This window comes from Saimiri boliviensis, chromosome 10 (assembly GCF_048565385.1).
Source record: "Saimiri boliviensis isolate mSaiBol1 chromosome 10, mSaiBol1.pri, whole genome shotgun sequence".
NCBI lineage: Eukaryota > Metazoa > Chordata > Mammalia > Primates > Cebidae > Saimiri > Saimiri boliviensis.
The window spans coordinates 4,302,689-4,320,627 of record NC_133458.1 but is presented as its reverse complement, the minus strand read 5'-3'; the positions used below and the strand labels follow the sequence as shown (position 1 = coordinate 4,320,627).

Genomic DNA, 17,939 nt, shown 5'->3' with positions numbered 1-17,939 from the left:
CAGGCAAGGGAAGTCAGGCCAAGGCACCAGGGAGATGCTGGAGAGACTTCCGCCTAAACCTGTGTGCACAAGCCATCCTGCGGTTTTGCTTCTTGTAGAAATGTGAGAAAGGGAACAGGCTGCTCCCCTCCTTGTTAGATCTGTTGCCTATTGGTTTTCACTGGATCTGGTCACCAATTTTCCAAAATGTAGCACAGTGGTGCTTCCGCCAATGCCTGGAACCCACTGGGCCACTTGGAAGCATGTCTTGCAACAGCGTACGGCCGTCCCACGACCTGCCCACGGGGCACAGCCGGGGAAGCAGCCTCGTGAGCAGGCTTGAGTCTCTGCGGTCTCACCGTGTCCAGATCTGATAATAGCTAATTCCACCAAATATTAGAGGGGGCTCACATTTAATTAAGGAGTGGCCATTTGTATGCTCCAGACTGGAGGTCCCCACTGCCCTGAAGTCAAAAGAAGGGTCCTTCAGGGAATATGCCAATCTTTTCTTATTTCTCTGCTGAGCTCCTGCCCTCTTTGAATGCAATTATGGGAACAAATAAAATGGCTTAACTCAACTCCCCTGTGGGACAGTCAGCTCTCTGCTGATAAAACCAGTTGTGTGGGCAATCATTAAATGAGAAATCTAATATTTAACTAAATTTAATAGTCTGTTGCTTTGGTGCTTTCCTGTAAAGGGTGGGATTTCAATAGAGAGGAACGAGTTATTCACACGTAGCCCGTGTAGTCCGTGAGCAATCAGAACGCTGTGCATTCCCACATGAAGCCAGCTCTCTCAGATCCAGGAACTGGGAGCCGGGTGTTTGGCGGGTAGCCTGTGTTCCTGTTAGCTCTAGGCAAGCTTAATGCAGTAGGCAGCAGAACAACACTGCACCCTGAATTTAACTTTCTCCTTTAGGATCAGCATTTGAGATCGCACAGCGATGCCTGAAACGTCAAATTCATGTGCGTGTCTATGGAGACAAGAGCGCATTTTAACCAACTGGGAGAGGCTCTGTCCCCGTTTTCTCTCATTTTGAAATTCAGTCATCCAGACATGCGCCTGCCACCAGCAGACCCCGAGCTGAAGTCCTTTCTGAGACCCAGAAGCAGAAGCTGACTGACAGCAAGAAGCCCGTCTCTGTTCTTGTTGGTGGGGTCTTTCTCCCTCTGCTCCTACCAGTTCCCCTGATCTTCCTGGTTGTCACTTCTGTCATCTGCCCCGCATTTGCACACCCCAAGCCCCTCACCCGTCATCCGCCCGGGTTGATCATGTCAGCAGGCAGAGATCACAGGTTCTCCAAGGGTTACAGCTGCGGCCTTGAGATGACCTCGTGAGATCCACCCACCAGTCCCCTACAATAAGCTGGAGTTTAGAGAGGATGGATGGCTTGCTTTGTAGTCCTGGAGTCAATTGAATTAACTTAGGCACATTGTTAGTCTTCTAAGCATCGGAAACTTTTCCATCCATTTAATTCCGTTTGCTTTGGGTTCTCGGTCTGTGCTGTGTGGGAAGCACTGGTCGGTAGTCGATAGTCTGGCCTTGGTTTCTCAAACTCTTGCCATTCAAAAGGTCTGAGCCCTGGGGCCCTTTGCGGCTTCCCAGGACATCTAGGAGGACCTCTCAGTCCTCTTTAGTTTCCTGGAGATTTTCCTGAGGCTACAAGGGAATGAGGAGAAAGACTTGGGTGGAAACCCAGACTTGTTACCATCTAAACCAGCCGTCCCCAAACTAGGGCCCGCAGGCCGCATGCGGCCCCCTGAGGGCATTTATCCGGCCCCCCACCGCACTTCAGGAAGGGGCACCTCTTTCATTGGTGGTGAGAGGAGCACAGTATGTGGCAGCCCTCCAACGGTCTGAGGGACAGTGAACTGGCCCCCTGTGTAAAAAGTTTGGGGACGCCTGATCTAAACAAAGATGCTTAATTTCCAAGATACGCATTGAATTTCCACAAACCCATCTGCCCAGAGTACCGAAAACTACTGTATATTGTCCCTGGGATGGGACTGAACACTGATACCTTGGTGGAGGGTAGGGAGAAGGATTTGTTGCCAGGAAAATGACCAAAACTTTTTCATTTGGTGTTAAGTGTATCCAGAGAGCTTGCGGGGTGCCTGAGATAGGGTGGTCAGGCCTCTCTTGGAGGAGGTGATGCTTGCATTGACGGAAGAGAAGGAGCTAGCAAGGAAGGTTTAAACACAGGACAGCACATGCAAAGGCCCTGGGGCAGCAAAGAGCTTAGGGAATGCTGTTCTCTTCATTACCTGGCAGCACTCCCTGCTAGTAGTCTCCCTTCCTACAAATGTGAATAGAACACAAATGATACACAGTCACTGTCTCATAAACCAACTCCTATTGCCCGATTGTGTGCCTGGAGCATTGCATTAAAGGGCTGAGGGCATTTGGACTCAGCACCAATGAGTGCTGCCTCAGGCCCATTAGGAACATGGGCTGGGGCCGTGAGGCTGGCACAGAGGCATGCAGGCCGCTTGGGGTAGAGTGTGCCTCCCTTAACTCGCGTGCATGGCTACGCGGGAGCGCGCGCCACCTCTCCAGCCAAGTCTCTGGGTCTCAGAGTTGAAGTCAAGGCCACTTGGACTTCACCATCGCAGACATCCCTTCCAGACGCAGCTGTGTTTCCTGCTGTCTGCAGGGGAAACGTTTATTGCATGCTACGTGGTGCTCAGGCTCTTTCCCAGTGGTGGTCTAACATGAGATTCGTTAAAACTCTACCTGCTTGAAAACAAGTTTCTCCCCTTATTTTTCATCAAAGCCAAATATTCAAATCTGTGTCCAGCAACTTGGAAGTCATTTTCCTTTTCTTTCCTCGTCACAGGCACTGGGAGCCTCCACTTCCCTCTGTCCCCGTACAAAAGTTTGCCAGGCCTGCTGGGCAGAGTTCTTGAATAAAGCCACAGCCACGCATTCTCCACACAAAGCCACACGGCCAGAGTCTCCTGGTGATGAGCGGTCTTTGGACCTCCAGCAGCCCTGGAGAGGCCCCCACCTGCAGAGCAGCGTTTTTTTTTTTTTTTTTTTTAGGGGAGTTCTACGGGAGGATGGTTGGACTTCCGTTATAGCATTGTTGGTGATCATTCATTTACTCTTTAAACAAATGCACAAATTATGGCCGATTCAAAGTAAATTGACAAGCCAAAGGCAAAGTTCCTTGCAGAAAAATTCCCCTTCGCAGTGGATCACAAGTTTCCCCCTTGTGTCGGCTTTGTGTGAGAAAGAAGAAGGGAAGTTGGGTGGTTTTTGTGGCACGTCAGACGGTGAAACGAAGTAGAATGGCCGTTCCGGTAGATGAACGGAGTGGGCTCCTCGGGGGCCTTCTCTGCATCTGAAGAAAGGGGCGAGGGTGTGTGTGTGCTGTCGCGTCCTGACGCGTAAGGGCCAGTGCAGCCACACAGCGGCACAGAGCTGACCTCCGTCTCCGCCACGGAGGGAGGACAGCCCTTCCCACTGAGTGCGAGGCGAGCCTCCTACGACTCCATGCTCCACAAGTACAGGCACCCAAGTTAAAGCCCCTTACGTTTGAGGAGAGAGATCGGAATCCATTTTTCTCTGGGAACATTTAATAAAGCTGATGCCCTAGTTTCTTCCCTCTGGTTCTTTTATGGCCACACTATTTGAAAATCCACTTGTCCTCACAGATGTGTGATGTAAGTTTTCCTAAAACCCACAGTCATGGGAGGAATTGTATCAAAACCTGCACGTGTGACCCCACAGAGAACAAAAATCTATTTGGAGGAAGGAAATAGCCTAAGATGGTGGGAGAGTCTTCAATCTGCCCAGATTCCTGATTTGAGACGAGGGTTTGGGGGCGCATCACTTGAGCGTGTGTTTTAATGCCCAGTTTCTTGATCTGTGCACTAGAAATAAGTCGCGTCCGAGACTAATTAAAGTAGCGGTCTATGCACACAAAAACCCACGGTCCACAGAGTCCTCGGAGAGTGGCCGCTGCATCTCAGCATGTCCCTGTTTCCTCTCTTTCAGAAATGTTTGACCTAGAGACAAACGAACATGTCAAGAAGGCCATAAATGACCGACAGATGCCTAAAGTGGAATACCGGACAATTGAGGTTGATGATTATAGTAAGTACTGCATTTTTCCCCTTTAAAAGGAAAAAACATGGGCTCTGATACAGTACCCTCCCAGCAGCAGGTGCTCCCAATCACGGGGGCGTCTCCTTGCCCCACAGCTCCTCTGGCATGGAGCGTCCTGTGTTCAGAACCAAGATGCTCACTCTGGTGACAAAAGCAAAGGCAGGGCACAAGATCTCTCTCCCTGAGAGGCTGACAATTTAAGCAAGATTGCAGACTCCAGCGCTCTCCTTCTTTGGTGACCGTGTCAAGACACGGTCCAGAAAAACCTCCTCCCTCTGGAAATGCCTTTTCTGTACATAGGAAGTTTTTCCTGCCTCACCCACTGGTGGATTATGGGCCGGTTGGGGGTGTCCTTGCAGCTGGGCTTCGCGTGAGGAGAGTTTGAGTGTGGTTACTCCCTAGGAAACACGTCTCACCCTGCCTTTCTCTGCCTGTGGCCTCCTTTCCTTGAATTGTCCGTCCAGTCGTTCGGTAAGTTCTCCTGGGCGCTAACTCTGTGCTGGGTGTTGCTAAGCACTAAACACCCCAGAACAATGGCTGGACCTGGACCCACAGCTCAAGGTCGGAGGCAGAGCCTCTGAGCCTCAACTCCCACCTCTGCGCAGATGGCTCCCCAGTCAACCTGGCTGGCCCCGTGTCCTAACAGACCACCAGGTAGTTACCCCTGGAAGCCCCAAGTGTAAAATGCCACAGTGATCTCACCATCTACCCCTAGCACTCCATCCCCGCCCCCACCCCCAGACTTCCCCACATCTGTGCATAGCAGCCTTTTCATGGTGGGTGGGTATCACATAACTGATACCTCAAACCTTGAAGTTGTCTTTGAGTCATTCATTCAGACACCGCTTACCCTCATCTCTGAGGCTGTAAACAGGTTACCCCCTGTGCAGGAGCTCTTTATTGAAGAGAAGGTTGCCAGGGCTCAGGGGAAGAGCGCAGAGGCTGATGAGTACCACCGAACTGAAGGGGCAGGGAGGACGAGCTGAACGCATCGCCTGTGCCGTCCCTGGACTGTCTCCGGAAACTCTTTGTCTGCTCTTCCCCGACGCTAGACAGTGGCCTGTCGCCGGGGACCTGGCATATTCACAGGCAGCCCCCCATTGTGTTCAGCAGCTTAGAGGAGACACAACCACGAACAGACTCAGCTCCCAAGAGCAGGAACCAAGCTCACCCCAAGAAACAAAAACAGGTCCCCCAAACAGTACGTGCTGCAAAGAACAGGTCCCCTAAACAGTACGTGCTGCAAGGAACAGGTCCCCCAAACAATACGTGCTACAAGGACAGGTCCCCCAAACACTACGTGCTGCAAGGAACAGGTCCCCCAAAGAGTACATGCTGCAAAGAACAGGTTCCCCAAACAGTACGTGCTGCAAGGAACAGCTCCCCCAAACAGTACGTGCTGCAAGGAACAGGTCCCCCAAACAGTACGTGCTACAAGGAACAGGTCCCCCAAACAGTACGTGGTGCAAGGAACAGGTCCCCCAAACAGTACGTGCTGCAAGGAACAGGTTCCCCAAACAGTACGTGCTACAAGGAACAGGCCCCAAAACAGTACGTGCTGCAAGGAACAGGTCCCCCAAACAGTACCTGCTGCAAGGAACAGGTCCCCCAAACAGTACGTGATGCAAGGAACAGGACCCCCAAACAGTACGTGCTGCAAGGAACAGGTCCCCCAAACAGTACGTGCAGCAAATAATGGGTCCCCCAAACAGTTCGTGCCGCAAGGAACAGGTCCCCCAAACAGTACGTGCTGCAAGCATCAGGTCCCCCAAACAGTACGTGCTGCAAACAACAGGTCCCCCAAACAGTACGTCCTGCAAGGAACAGGTCCCCCAAACAGTACGTGCTGCAAGGAACAGGTCCCCAAAACAGTACGTGCTGCAAGGAACAGGTCCCCCAAACAGTACGTCCTGCAAGGAACAGGTCCCCCAAACAGTACGTGCTGCAAGGAACACGTCCCCCAAACAGTACTTGCTGCAAGGAACAGGTCCCCGAAAAAGTACGTGCTGCAAGGAACAGGTCCCCCAAACAGTACGTGCTACAAGGAACAGATCCCAGAAACAGTACGTACTGCAAGGAACAGGTCCCCAAAACAGTACGTGCTGCAAGGAACAGGTGCCCCAAACAGTACGTGCTGAAAGGATCAGGTCCCCCAACAGTCCACGCTGCAAGGAACAGGTAACCCCAAACAGTACGTGTTGCACGGAACAGGTCCCCAAAACAGTACGTGCTGCAAGGAACAGGTCCCCAAAACAGTACATGCTGCACGGAACAGGTCCCCAAAACAGTACGTGCTGCAAGGAACAGGTCCCCCAAACAGTACGAGCTGCAAGGAACAGGTCCCCCAAACAGGATGTGCTGCAAGGTACAGGTACCCCAAACAGTACGTGCTGCAAGGAACAGGTCCCCCAAACAGGATGTGCTGCAAGGTACAGGTACCCCAAACAGTACATGCTGCAAGGAACAGGTCCCCCAAACAGTACGTGCTGCAAGGAACAGGTCCCCCAAACAGTACGTGCTGCAAGGAACAGGTCCCCCAAACAGTACGTGCTGCAAGGAAAAGGTCCCCCAAACAGTACGTGCTACAAGGAACAGGCCCCAAAACAGTACGTGCTGCAAGGAACAGGTCCCCCAAACAGTACGTGGTGCAAAAAATAAGTCCCCCAAACATTACATGCTGCAAGGGACAGTCCCCCAAAAAGTACGTGCTGCAAGGAACAGGTCCCCCAAACAGTACGTGCTGCAAGGAACAGGTCCCCCAAAAGTACGCGCTGCAAGGAACAGGTACCCCCAAACAGTACGTGCTGAAAGGAACAGGTCCCAAAAACAGTACGTGCTGCAAGGAACAGGTCCCCCAAACAGTACGTGCTGCAAGGAACAGGTCCCCCAAACAGTACGTACTGCAAGGAACAGGTCCCCCAAACAGTACGTGCTACAAGGCACAGGTCCCCCAAACAGTACGTGCTGCAAAGAACAGGTCCCCCAAACAGCACGTGTTGCAAGGAACAGGTCCCCCAAACAGTACGTGTTGCAAGGAACAGGTCCCCAAAACAATACTTGATGCAAAGAACAGGTCCCCAGAACAGTACATGCTGCAAGGAACAGGTCCCCCAAACAGTACGTGCCGCAAGGAACAGGTCCCCCAAACAGTACGTGCCGCAAAGAACAGGTCCCCCAAATAGTATGTGCCGCAAGGATCAGGTCCCCCAAACAGTACGTGCTGCAAGGAACAGGTCCCCCAAACAGTACGTACTGCAAGGAACAGGTCGATGAAACAGTAAGTGCTGCAAGGAACAGGTCCCCCAAACAGTACTTGCTGCAAGGAACAGGTCCCCGAAAAAGTACGTGCTGCAAGGAACAGGTCCCCCAAACAGTACGTGCTACAAGGAACAGATCCCAGAAACAGTACGTACTGCAAGGAACAGGTCCCCAAAACAGTACGTGCTGAAAGGAACAGGTCCCCCAACAGTCCACGCTGCAAGGAACAGGTAACCCCAAACAGTACGTGCTGCACGGAACAGGTCCCCAAAACAGTACGTGCTGCAAGGAACAGGTCCCCAAAACAGTACGTGCTGCACGGAACAGGTCCCCAAAACAGTACGTGCTGCAAGGAACAGGTCCCCCAAACAGTACGAGCTGCAAGGAACAGGTCCCCCAAACAGTGCGTGCTGCAAGGAACAGGTACCCCAAACAGTACGTGCTGCAAATAACAGGTCCCCCAAACAGTACGTGCTACAAGGAACAGGTCCCCCAAAAAGTACGTGCTGCAAGGAACAGGTCCCCCAAACAGTACGTGCTACAGGGAACACGTCCGCGAAACAGTACGTGCTGCAAGGAACAGGTCCCCAAAACAGTACGTGTTGTAAGGAACAGGTCCCCCAAACAGTACGTGCTGCAAGGAACAGGTTCCCCAAAGCAATGCGTGCTGCAAAGAACAGGTCCCCCAAACAGTACGTGCTGCAAGGAACAGGTCCCCCAAACAGTACTTGCTGCAAGGAACAGGTCCCCCAAACAGTACGTGCTGCAAGGAACAGGTCCCCCAAACAGTACGTGCTGCAAGGAACAGGTCCCCCAAACAGTACGTGCTGCAAGGAACAGGTCCCCCAAACAGTACGTGCTGCAAGGAACAGGTCCCCCCAACAGTACGCGCTGCAAGGAACAGGTACCCCCAAACAGTACGTTCTGAAAGGAATAGGTCCCCAAAACAGTATGTGCTGCAAGGCGCAATTCCCCCAAACAGTACGTGCTGCAAGGAACAGGTCCACCAAGCAGCACCTGCTGCAAGGCACAGGTCCCCAAAACAGTACGTGCTGCAAGGAACAGGTCCCCGAAACAGTACGTGCTGCAAGGAACAGGTCCCCCAAACAGTACGTGCTGCAAGGAACAGGTCCCCCAAACAGCACCTGCTGCAAGGCACAGGTCCCCAAAACAGTACGTGCTGCAAGGAACAGGTCCCCCAAACAGTACGTGCTGCAAGGAACAGGTCCCCGAAACAGTACGTGCTGCAAGGAACAGGTCCCCCAAACAGCACCTGCTGCAAAGCACAGGTCCCCAAAACAGTACGTGCTGCAAGGAACAGGTCCCCCAAACAGCACCTGCTGCAAGGCACAGGTCCCCAAAACAGTACGTGCTGCAAGGAACAGGTCCCCCAAACAGTACGTGCTACAAGGAACAGGTCCCCCAAACAGTACGTGCTGCAAGGAAAAGGTCCCCCAAACAGTACGTGCTACAAGGAACAGGCCCCAAAACAGTACGTGCTTCAAGGAACAGGTCCCCCAAACAGTACGTGCTGCAAGGAACAGGTCCCCCAAACAGTACGTGCTGCAAGGAACAGGTCCCCCAAACAGTACGTGCTGCAAGGAACAGGTCCCCCAAACAGTACGTGCTACAAGGAACAGGTCCCCCAAACAGTACGTGCTGCAAGGAACAGGTCCCCCAAACAGTACGTGCTGCAAGGAACAGGTCCCCCAAACAGTACGTGCTACAAGGAACAGGTCCCCCAAACACTACGTGCTGCAAGGAACAGGTCCCCCAAACAGTACGTGCTACAAGGAACAGGCCCCAAAACAGTACGTGCTGCAAGGAACAGGTCCCCCAAACAGTACGTGCTACAAGGAACAGGTCCCCCAAACAGTACGTGCTGCAAGGAACAGGTCCCCCAAACAGTACGTGGTGCAAGGAAAAAGTCCCCCAAACATTACATGCTGCAAGGGACAGTCCCCCAAAAAGTACGTGCTGCAAGGAACAGGTCCCCCAAACAGTACGTGCTGCAAGGAACAGGTCCCCCAAAAGTACGCGCTGCAAGGAACAGGTACCCCCAAACAGTACGTGCTGAAAGAACAGGTCCCCAAAACAGTACGTGCTGCAAGGAACAGGTCCTCCAAACAGTACGTGCTACAAGGAACAGGCCCCAAAACAGTACGTGCTGCAAGGCACAGGTCCCCCAAACAGTACGTGCTACAAGTAACAGGTCCCCCAAACAGTACGTGCTGCAAGGAACAGGTCCCCCAAACAGTACGTGTTGCAAGGAACAGGTCCCTGAAACAGTAAGTGCTGCAAGGAACAGGTCCCCCAACAGTCCACGCTGCAAGGAACAGGTAACCCCAAACAGTACGTGCTGCACGGAACAGGTCCCCAAAACAGTACGTGCTGCAAGGAACAGGTCCCCAAAACAGTACGTGCTGCAAGGCACAGGTCCCCCAAACAGTACGAGCTGCAAGGAACAGGTCCCCCAAACGGTACGTGCTGCAAGGAACAGGTCCCCCAAACAGTACGTGCTGCAAGGAACAGGTCCCCCAAACAGTACGTGCTGCAAGGCACAAGTCCCCCAAACAGTACGTGCTGCAAGGAAAAGGTACCCCAAAGAGTACGTGCTGCAAAGAACAGGTCCCCCAAACAGTACGTGGTGAAAATAACAGGTCCCCCAAAAAGTACGTGCTACAAGGAACAGGTCCCCCAAAAAGTACGTGCTGCAAGGAACATGTCCGCGAAACAGTACGTGCTGCGAGAAACAGGTCCCCAAAACACTACGTGCTGCAAAGAACAGGTCCCCCAAACAGTACGTGCTGCAAGGAACAGATCCCCCAAACAGTACGTGCTGCAAGGAACAGGTCCCCAAAACAGTACGTGATGCAAGGAACAGGTCCCCCAAACAGTACGTGCTGCAAGGAACAGGTCCCCAAAACACTACGTGCTGCAAGGAACAGGTCCCCCAAACAGTATGTGCTGCAAGGAACAGGTCCCCCAAACAGTACGTGCTGCAAGGAACAGGTCCCCAAAACAGTACGTGCTGCAAGGAACAGGTGCCCCAAACAGTACGTGCTGCAAGGAACAGGTCCCCAAAACAGTACGTGCTGAAAGGAACAGGTCCCCCAACAGTCCACGCTGCAAGGAACAGGTAACCCCAAACAGTACGTGCTGCACGGAACAGGTCCCCAAAACAGTACGTGCTGCAAGGAACAGGTCCCCAAAACAGTACGTGCTGCAAGGCACAGGTCCCCCAAACAGTACGAGCTGCAAGGAACAGGTCCCCCAAACAGTACGTGCTGCAAGGAAGAGGTCCCCCAAACAGTACGTGCTGCAAATAACAGGTCCCCCAAACAGTACGTGCTGCAAGGAACAGGTCCCCCAAACAGTACGTGATGCAAGGAACAGGTCCCCAAAACAATACTTGATGCAAAGAACAGGTCCCCCGAACAGTACATGCTGCAAGGAACTGGTTCCCCAAACAATACTTGCTACAAGGAACAGGTCCCCCAAACAGTACGTGCTGCAAGGAACAGGTCCCCCAAACAGTACGTGCTGCAAGGAACAGGTCCCCCAAACAGTACGTCCTGCAAGGAACAGGTCCCCCAAACAGTACGTGCTGCAAGGAACAGGTCCCCCAAACAGTACCTGCTGCAAGGAACAGGTCCCCCAAACAGTACGTGATGCAAGGAACAGGACCCCCAAACAGTACGTGCTGCAAGGAACAGGTCCCCCAAACAGTACGTGCAGCAAATAATGGGTCCCCCAAACAGTTCGTGCCGCAAGGAACAGGTCCCCCAAACAGTACGTGCTGCAAGGATCAGGTCCCCCAAACAGTACGTGCTGCAAGGAACAGGTCCCCCAAACAGTACGTCCTGCAAGGAACAGGTCCCCCAAACAGTACGTGCTGCAAGGAACAGGTCCCCAAAACAGTACGTGCTGCAAGGAACAGGTCCCCCAAACAGTACGTCCTGCAAGGAACAGGTCCCCCAAACAGTACGTGCTGCAAGGAACACGTCCCCCAAACAGTACTTGCTGCAAGGAACAGGTCCCCGAAAAAGTACGTGCTGCAAGGAACAGGTCCCCCAAACAGTACGTGCTACAAGGAACAGATCCCAGAAACAGTACGTACTGCAAGGAACAGGTCCCCAAAACAGTACGTGCTGCAAGGAACAGGTGCCCCAAACAGTACGTGTTGCCCGGAACAGGTCCCCAAAACAGTACGTGCTGCAAGGAACAGGTCCCCAAAACAGTACATGCTGCACGGAACAGGTCCCCAAAACAGTACGTGCTGCAAGGAACAGGTCCCCCAAACAGTACGAGCTGCAAGGAACAGGTCCCCCAAACAGGATGTGCTGCAAGGTACAGGTACCCCAAACAGTACGTGCTGCAAGGAACAGGTCCCCCAAACAGGATGTGCTGCAAGGTACAGGTACCCCAAACAGTACATGCTGCAAGGAACAGGTCCCCCAAACAGTACGTGCTGCAAGGAACAGGTCCCACAAACAGTACGTGCTGCAAGGAACAGGTCCCCCAAACAGTACGTGCTGCAAGAAAAAGGTCCCCCAAACAGTACGTGCTACAAGGAACAGGCCCCAAAACAGTACGTGCTGCAAGGAACAGGTCCCCCAAACAGTACGTGCTGCAAGGAACAGGTCCCCCAAACAGTACGTGGTGCAAAAAATAAGTCCCCCAAACATTACATGCTGCAAGGGACAGTCCCCCAAAAAGTACGTGCTGCAAGGAACAGGTCCCCCAAACAGTACGTGCTGCAAGGAACAGGTCCCCCAAAAGTACGCGCTGCAAGGAAGAGGTACCCCCAAACAGTACGTGCTGAAAGGAACAGGTCCCAAAAACAGTATGTGCTGCAAGGAACAGGTCCCCCAAACAGTACGTGCTGCAAGGAACAGGTCCCCCAAACAGTACGTACTGCAAGGAACAGGTCCCCCAAACAGTACGTGTTGCAAGGAACAGGTCCCCCAAACAGTACGTGTTGCAAGGAACAGGTCCCCAAAACAATACTTGATGCAAAGAACAGGTCCCCAGAACAGTACATGCTGCAAGGAACAGGTCCCCCAAACAGTACGTGCCGCAAGGAACAGGTCCCCCAAACAGTACGTGCCGCAAAGAACAGGTCCCCCAAATAGTATGTGCCGCAAGGATCAGGTCCCCCAAACAGTACGTGCTGCAAGGAACAGGTCCCCCAAACAGTACGTGCTACAAGGAACAGGTCCCCCAAACAGTACGTGCTGCAAGGAAAAGGTCCCCCAAACAGTACGTGCTACAAGGAACAGGCCCCAAAACAGTACGTGCTTCAAGGAACAGGTCCCCCAAACAGTACGTGCTGCAAGGAACAGGTCCCCCAAACAGTACGTGCTACAAGGAACAGGTCCGCCAAACAGTACGTGCTGCAAGGAACAGGTCCCCCAAACAGCACCTGCTGCAAGGCACAGGTCCCCAAAACAGTACGTGCTGCAAGGAACAGGTCCCCCAAACAGTACGTGCTACAAGGAACAGGTCCCCCAAACAGTACGTGCTGCAAGGAACAGGTCCCCCAAACAGCACCTGCTGCAAGGCACAGGTCCCCAAAACAGTACGTGCTGCAAGGAACAGGTCCCCCAAACAGTACGTGCTACAAGGAACAGGTCCGCCAAACAGTACGTGCTGCAAGGAACAGGTCCCCCAAACAGCACCTGCTGCAAGGCACAGGTCCCCAAAACAGTACGTGCTGCAAGGAACAGGTCCCCCAAACAGTACGTGCTACAAGGAACAGGTCCCCCAAACAGTACGTGCTGCAAGGAAAAGGTCCCCCAAACAGTACGTGCTACAAGGAACAGGCCCCAAAACAGTACGTGCTTCAAGGAACAGGTCCCCCAAACAGTACGTGCTGCAAGGAACAGGTCCCCCAAACAGTACGTGCTACAAGGAACAGGCCCCAAAACAGTACGTGCTGCAAGGAACAGGTCCCCCAAACAGTACGTGCTGCAAGGAACAGGTCCCCCAAACAGTACGTGCTGCAAGGAACAGGTCCCCCAAACAGTACGTGCTGCAAGGAACAGGTCCCCCAAACAGTACGTGCTACAAGGAACAGGTCCGCCAAACAGTACGTGCTGCAAGGAACAGGTCCCCCAAACAGTACGTGCTACAAGGAACAGGTCCCCCAAACACTACGTGCTGCAAGGAACAGGTCCCCCAAACACTACGTGCTACAAGGAACAGGCCCCAAAACAGTACGTGCTGCAAGGAACAGGTCCCCCAAACAGTACGTGCTACAAGGAACAGGTCCCCCAAACAGTACGTGCTGCAAGGAACAGGTCCCCCAAACAGTACGTGGTGCAAGGAAAAAGTCCCCCAAACATTACATGCTGCAAGGGACAGTCCCCCAAAAAGTACGTGCTGCAAGGAACAGGTCCCCCAAACAGTACGTGCTGCAAGGAACAGGTCCCCCAAAAGTACGCGCTGCAAGGAACAGGTACCCCCAAACAGTACGTGCTGAAAGAACAGGTCCCCAAAACAGTACGTGCTGCAAGGAACAGGTCCTCCAAACAGTACGTGCTACAAGGAACAGGCCCCAAAACAGTACGTGCTGCAAGGCACAGGTCCCCCAAACAGTACGTGCTACAAGGAACAGGTCCCCCAAACAGTACGTGCTGCAAGGAACAGGTCCCCCAAACAGTACGTGTTGCAAGGAACAGGTCCCTCAAACAGTACGTGCTGCAAGGAACAGGTCCCCCAAACAGTACCTGCTGCAAGGAACAGGTCCCTGAAACAGTAAGTGCTGCAAGGAACAGGTCCCCCAAACAGTACGTGCTGCAAGGAACAGGTCCCCCAAACAGTACATGCTGCAAGGATCAGGTCCCCCAAACAGGACGTGCTGCAAGGAACAGGTAACCCCAAACAGTACGTGCTGCACGGAACAGGTCCCCAAAACAGTACGTGCTGCAAGGAACAGGTCCCCAAAACAGTACGTGCTGCAAGGCACAGGTCCCCCAAACAGTACGAGCTGCAAGGAACAGGTCCCCCAAACGGTACGTGCTGCAAGGAACAGGTCCCCCAAACAGTACGTGCTGCAAGGAACAGGTCCCCCAAACAGTACGTGCTGCAAGGCACAAGTCCCCCAAACAGTACGTGCTGCAAGGAAAAGGTACCCCAAAGAGTACGTGCTGCAAAGAACAGGTCCCCCAAACAGTACGTGGTGAAAATAACAGGTCCCCCAAAAAGTACGTGCTACAAGGAACAGGTCCCCCAAAAAGTACGTGCTGCAAGGAACAGGTCCGCGAAACAGTACGTGCTGCGAGAAACAGGTCCCCAAAACACTACGTGCTGCAAAGAACAGGTCCCCCAAACAGTACGTGCTGCAAGGAACAGATCCCCCAAACAGTACGTGCTGCAAGGAACAGGTCCCCAAAACAGTACGTGATGCAAGGAACAGGTCCCCCAAACAGTACGTGCTGCAAGGAACAGGTCCCCAAAACACTACGTGCTGCAAGGAACAGGTCCCCCAAACAGTATGTGCTGCAAGGAACAGGTCCCCCAAACAGTACGTGCTGCAAGGAACAGGTCCCCAAAACAGTACGTGCTGCAAGGAACAGGTGCCCCAAACAGTACGTGCTGCAAGGAACAGGTCCCCCAACAGTCCACGCTGCAAGGAACAGGTAACCCCAAACAGTACGTGCTGCACGGAACAGGTCCCCAAAACAGTACGTGCTACAAGGAACAGGTCCCCAAAACAGTACGTGCTGCAAGGCACAGGTCCCCCAAACAGTACGAGCTGCAAGGAACAGTTCCCCCAAACAGGATCTGCTGCAAGGTACAAGTACCCCAAACAGTACGTGCTGCAAGGAACAGGTCCCCCAAACAGTACGTGCTGCAAGGAAGAGATCCCCCAAACAGTACGTGCTGCAAATAACAGGTCCCCCAAACAGTACGTGCTACAAGGAACAGGTCCCCCAAAAAGTACGTGCTGCAAGGAACAGGTCCCCCAAACAGTACGTGCTACAAGGAACACGTCCGCGAAACAGTACGTGCTGCAAGGAACAGGTCCCCAAAACAGTACGTGCTGTAAGGAACAGGTCCCCCAAACAGGACGTGCTGCAAGGAACAGGTAACCCCAAACAGTACGTGCTGCAAGGAACAGGTCCCCCAAACAGTACGTGCTGCAAGGAACAGGTCCCCCAAACAGTACGTGCTGCAAGGAACAGGTCCCTCAAACAGTACGTGCTGCAAGGAACAGGTCCCCCAAACAGTACGTGCTGCAAGGAACAGGTCCCCCAAACAGTACGTGCTGCAAGGAACAGGTCCCCCAAACAGTACGTGCTGCAAGGAACAGGTCATCCAAACTGTACGTGCTGAAAGGAACAGGTCCCCCAAACAGTACGTGCTAAAAGGAACAGGTCCCCCAAGCAGTACGTGCTAAAAGGAACAGGTCCCCCAAAGAGTACGTGCTACAAGGAACAGGTCCCCCAAACAATATTGCTGCAAGTAACAGGTCCCACAAACGTTACGTGCTGCAAAGAACAGGTCCCCCAAACGGTACGTGCTGCAAGGAACAGGTCCCCCAAACGGTACGTGCTGCAAGGAACAGGTCCCCCAAACAGTACGTGCTACAAGGAACAGGTCCCCCAAAAAGTACGTGCTGCAAGGAACAGGTCCCCCAAACAGTACGTGCTACAAGGAACACGTCCGCGAAACAGTACGTGCTGCAAGGAACAGCTCCCCAAAACAGTACGTGCTGCAAGGAACAGGTCCCCCAAACAGTACTTGCTGCAAGGAACAGGTCCCCCAAACACTACGTGCTACAAGGAACAGGTCCCTCAAACACTACATGCTGCAAGGAACAGGTCCACCAAACAGTACGTGTTGCAAGGAACAGGTCCCCAAAACAATGCTTGATGCAAAGAACAGGTCCCCCAAACAGTACGTGCTGCAAGGAACAGGTCCCCCAAACAGTACGTGATGCAAGGAACAGGTCCCCAAAACAATACTTGATGCAAAGAACAGGTCCCCCGAACAGTACATGCTGCAAGGAACTGGTTCCCCAAACAATACTTGCTACAAGGAACAGGTCCCCCAAACAGTACGTGCTGCAAGGAACAGGTCCCCCAAACAGTACGTGCTGCAAGGAACAGGTCCCCCAAACAGTACGTCCTGCAAGGAACAGGTCCCCCAAACAGTACGTGCTGCAAGGAACAGGTCCCCCAAACAGTACCTGCTGCAAGGAACAGGTCCCCCAAACAGTACGTGATGCAAGGAACAGGACCCCCAAACAGTACGTGCTGCAAGGAACAGGTCCCCCAAACAGTACGTGCAGCAAATAATGGGTCCCCCAAACAGTTCGTGCCGCAAGGAACAGGTCCCCCAAACAGTACGTGCTGCAAGGATCAGGTCCCCCAAACAGTACGTGCTGCAAGGAACAGGTCCCCCAAACAGTACGTCCTGCAAGGAACAGGTCCCCCAAACAGTACGTGCTGCAAGGAACAGGTCCCCAAAACAGTACGTGCTGCAAGGAACAGGTCCCCCAAACAGTACGTCCTGCAAGGAACAGGTCCCCCAAACAGTACGTGCTGCAAGGAACACGTCCCCCAAACAGTACTTGCTGCAAGGAACAGGTCCCCGAAAAAGTACGTGCTGCAAGGAACAGGTCCCCCAAACAGTACGTGCTACAAGGAACAGATCCCAGAAACAGTACGTACTGCAAGGAACAGGTCCCCAAAACAGTACGTGCTGCAAGGAACAGGTGCCCCAAACAGTACGTGTTGCCCGGAACAGGTCCCCAAAACAGTACGTGCTGCAAGGAACAGGTCCCCAAAACAGTACATGCTGCACGGAACAGGTCCCCAAAACAGTACGTGCTGCAAGGAACAGGTCCCCCAAACAGTACGAGCTGCAAGGAACAGGTCCCCCAAACAGGATGTGCTGCAAGGTACAGGTACCCCAAACAGTACGTGCTGCAAGGAACAGGTCCCCCAAACAGGATGTGCTGCAAGGTACAGGTACCCCAAACAGTACATGCTGCAAGGAACAGGTCCCCCAAACAGTACGTGCTGCAAGGAACAGGTCCCACAAACAGTACGTGCTGCAAGGAACAGGTCCCCCAAACAGTACGTGCTGCAAGAAAAAGGTCCCCCAAACAGTACGTGCTACAAGGAACAGGCCCCAAAACAGTACGTGCTGCAAGGAACAGGTCCCCCAAACAGTACGTGCTGCAAGGAACAGGTCCCCCAAACAGTACGTGGTGCAAAAAATAAGTCCCCCAAACATTACATGCTGCAAGGGACAGTCCCCCAAAAAGTACGTGCTGCAAGGAACAGGTCCCCCAAACAGTACGTGCTGCAAGGAACAGGTCCCCCAAAAGTACGCGCTGCAAGGAAGAGGTACCCCCAAACAGTACGTGCTGAAAGGAACAGGTCCCAAAAACAGTATGTGCTGCAAGGAACAGGTCCCCCAAACAGTACGTGCTGCAAGGAACAGGTCCCCCAAACAGTACGTACTGCAAGGAACAGGTCCCCCAAACAGTACGTGTTGCAAGGAACAGGTCCCCCAAACAGTACGTGTTGCAAGGAACAGGTCCCCAAAACAATACTTGATGCAAAGAACAGGTCCC

The 17,939-nt window shown here is 53.2% G+C and overlaps 1 protein-coding gene across 4 annotated transcripts in view; it reads left to right on the top strand.

Moving 5' to 3' along the window:
• Positions 1-17,939, top strand: part of DPP6 (dipeptidyl peptidase like 6) — a 1,161,897-nt gene that overhangs the window by 1,108,518 nt on the left and 35,440 nt on the right. For all 4 annotated transcript variants that reach the window (XM_039472700.2, XM_074378865.1, XM_039472699.2 and 1 more), the window contains exon 18: positions 3,980-4,078. In XM_039472700.2, coding sequence (XP_039328634.1) covers positions 3,980-4,078 — 99 coding nt within the window. The remainder of the gene's footprint in view (positions 1-3,979; positions 4,079-17,939) is intronic.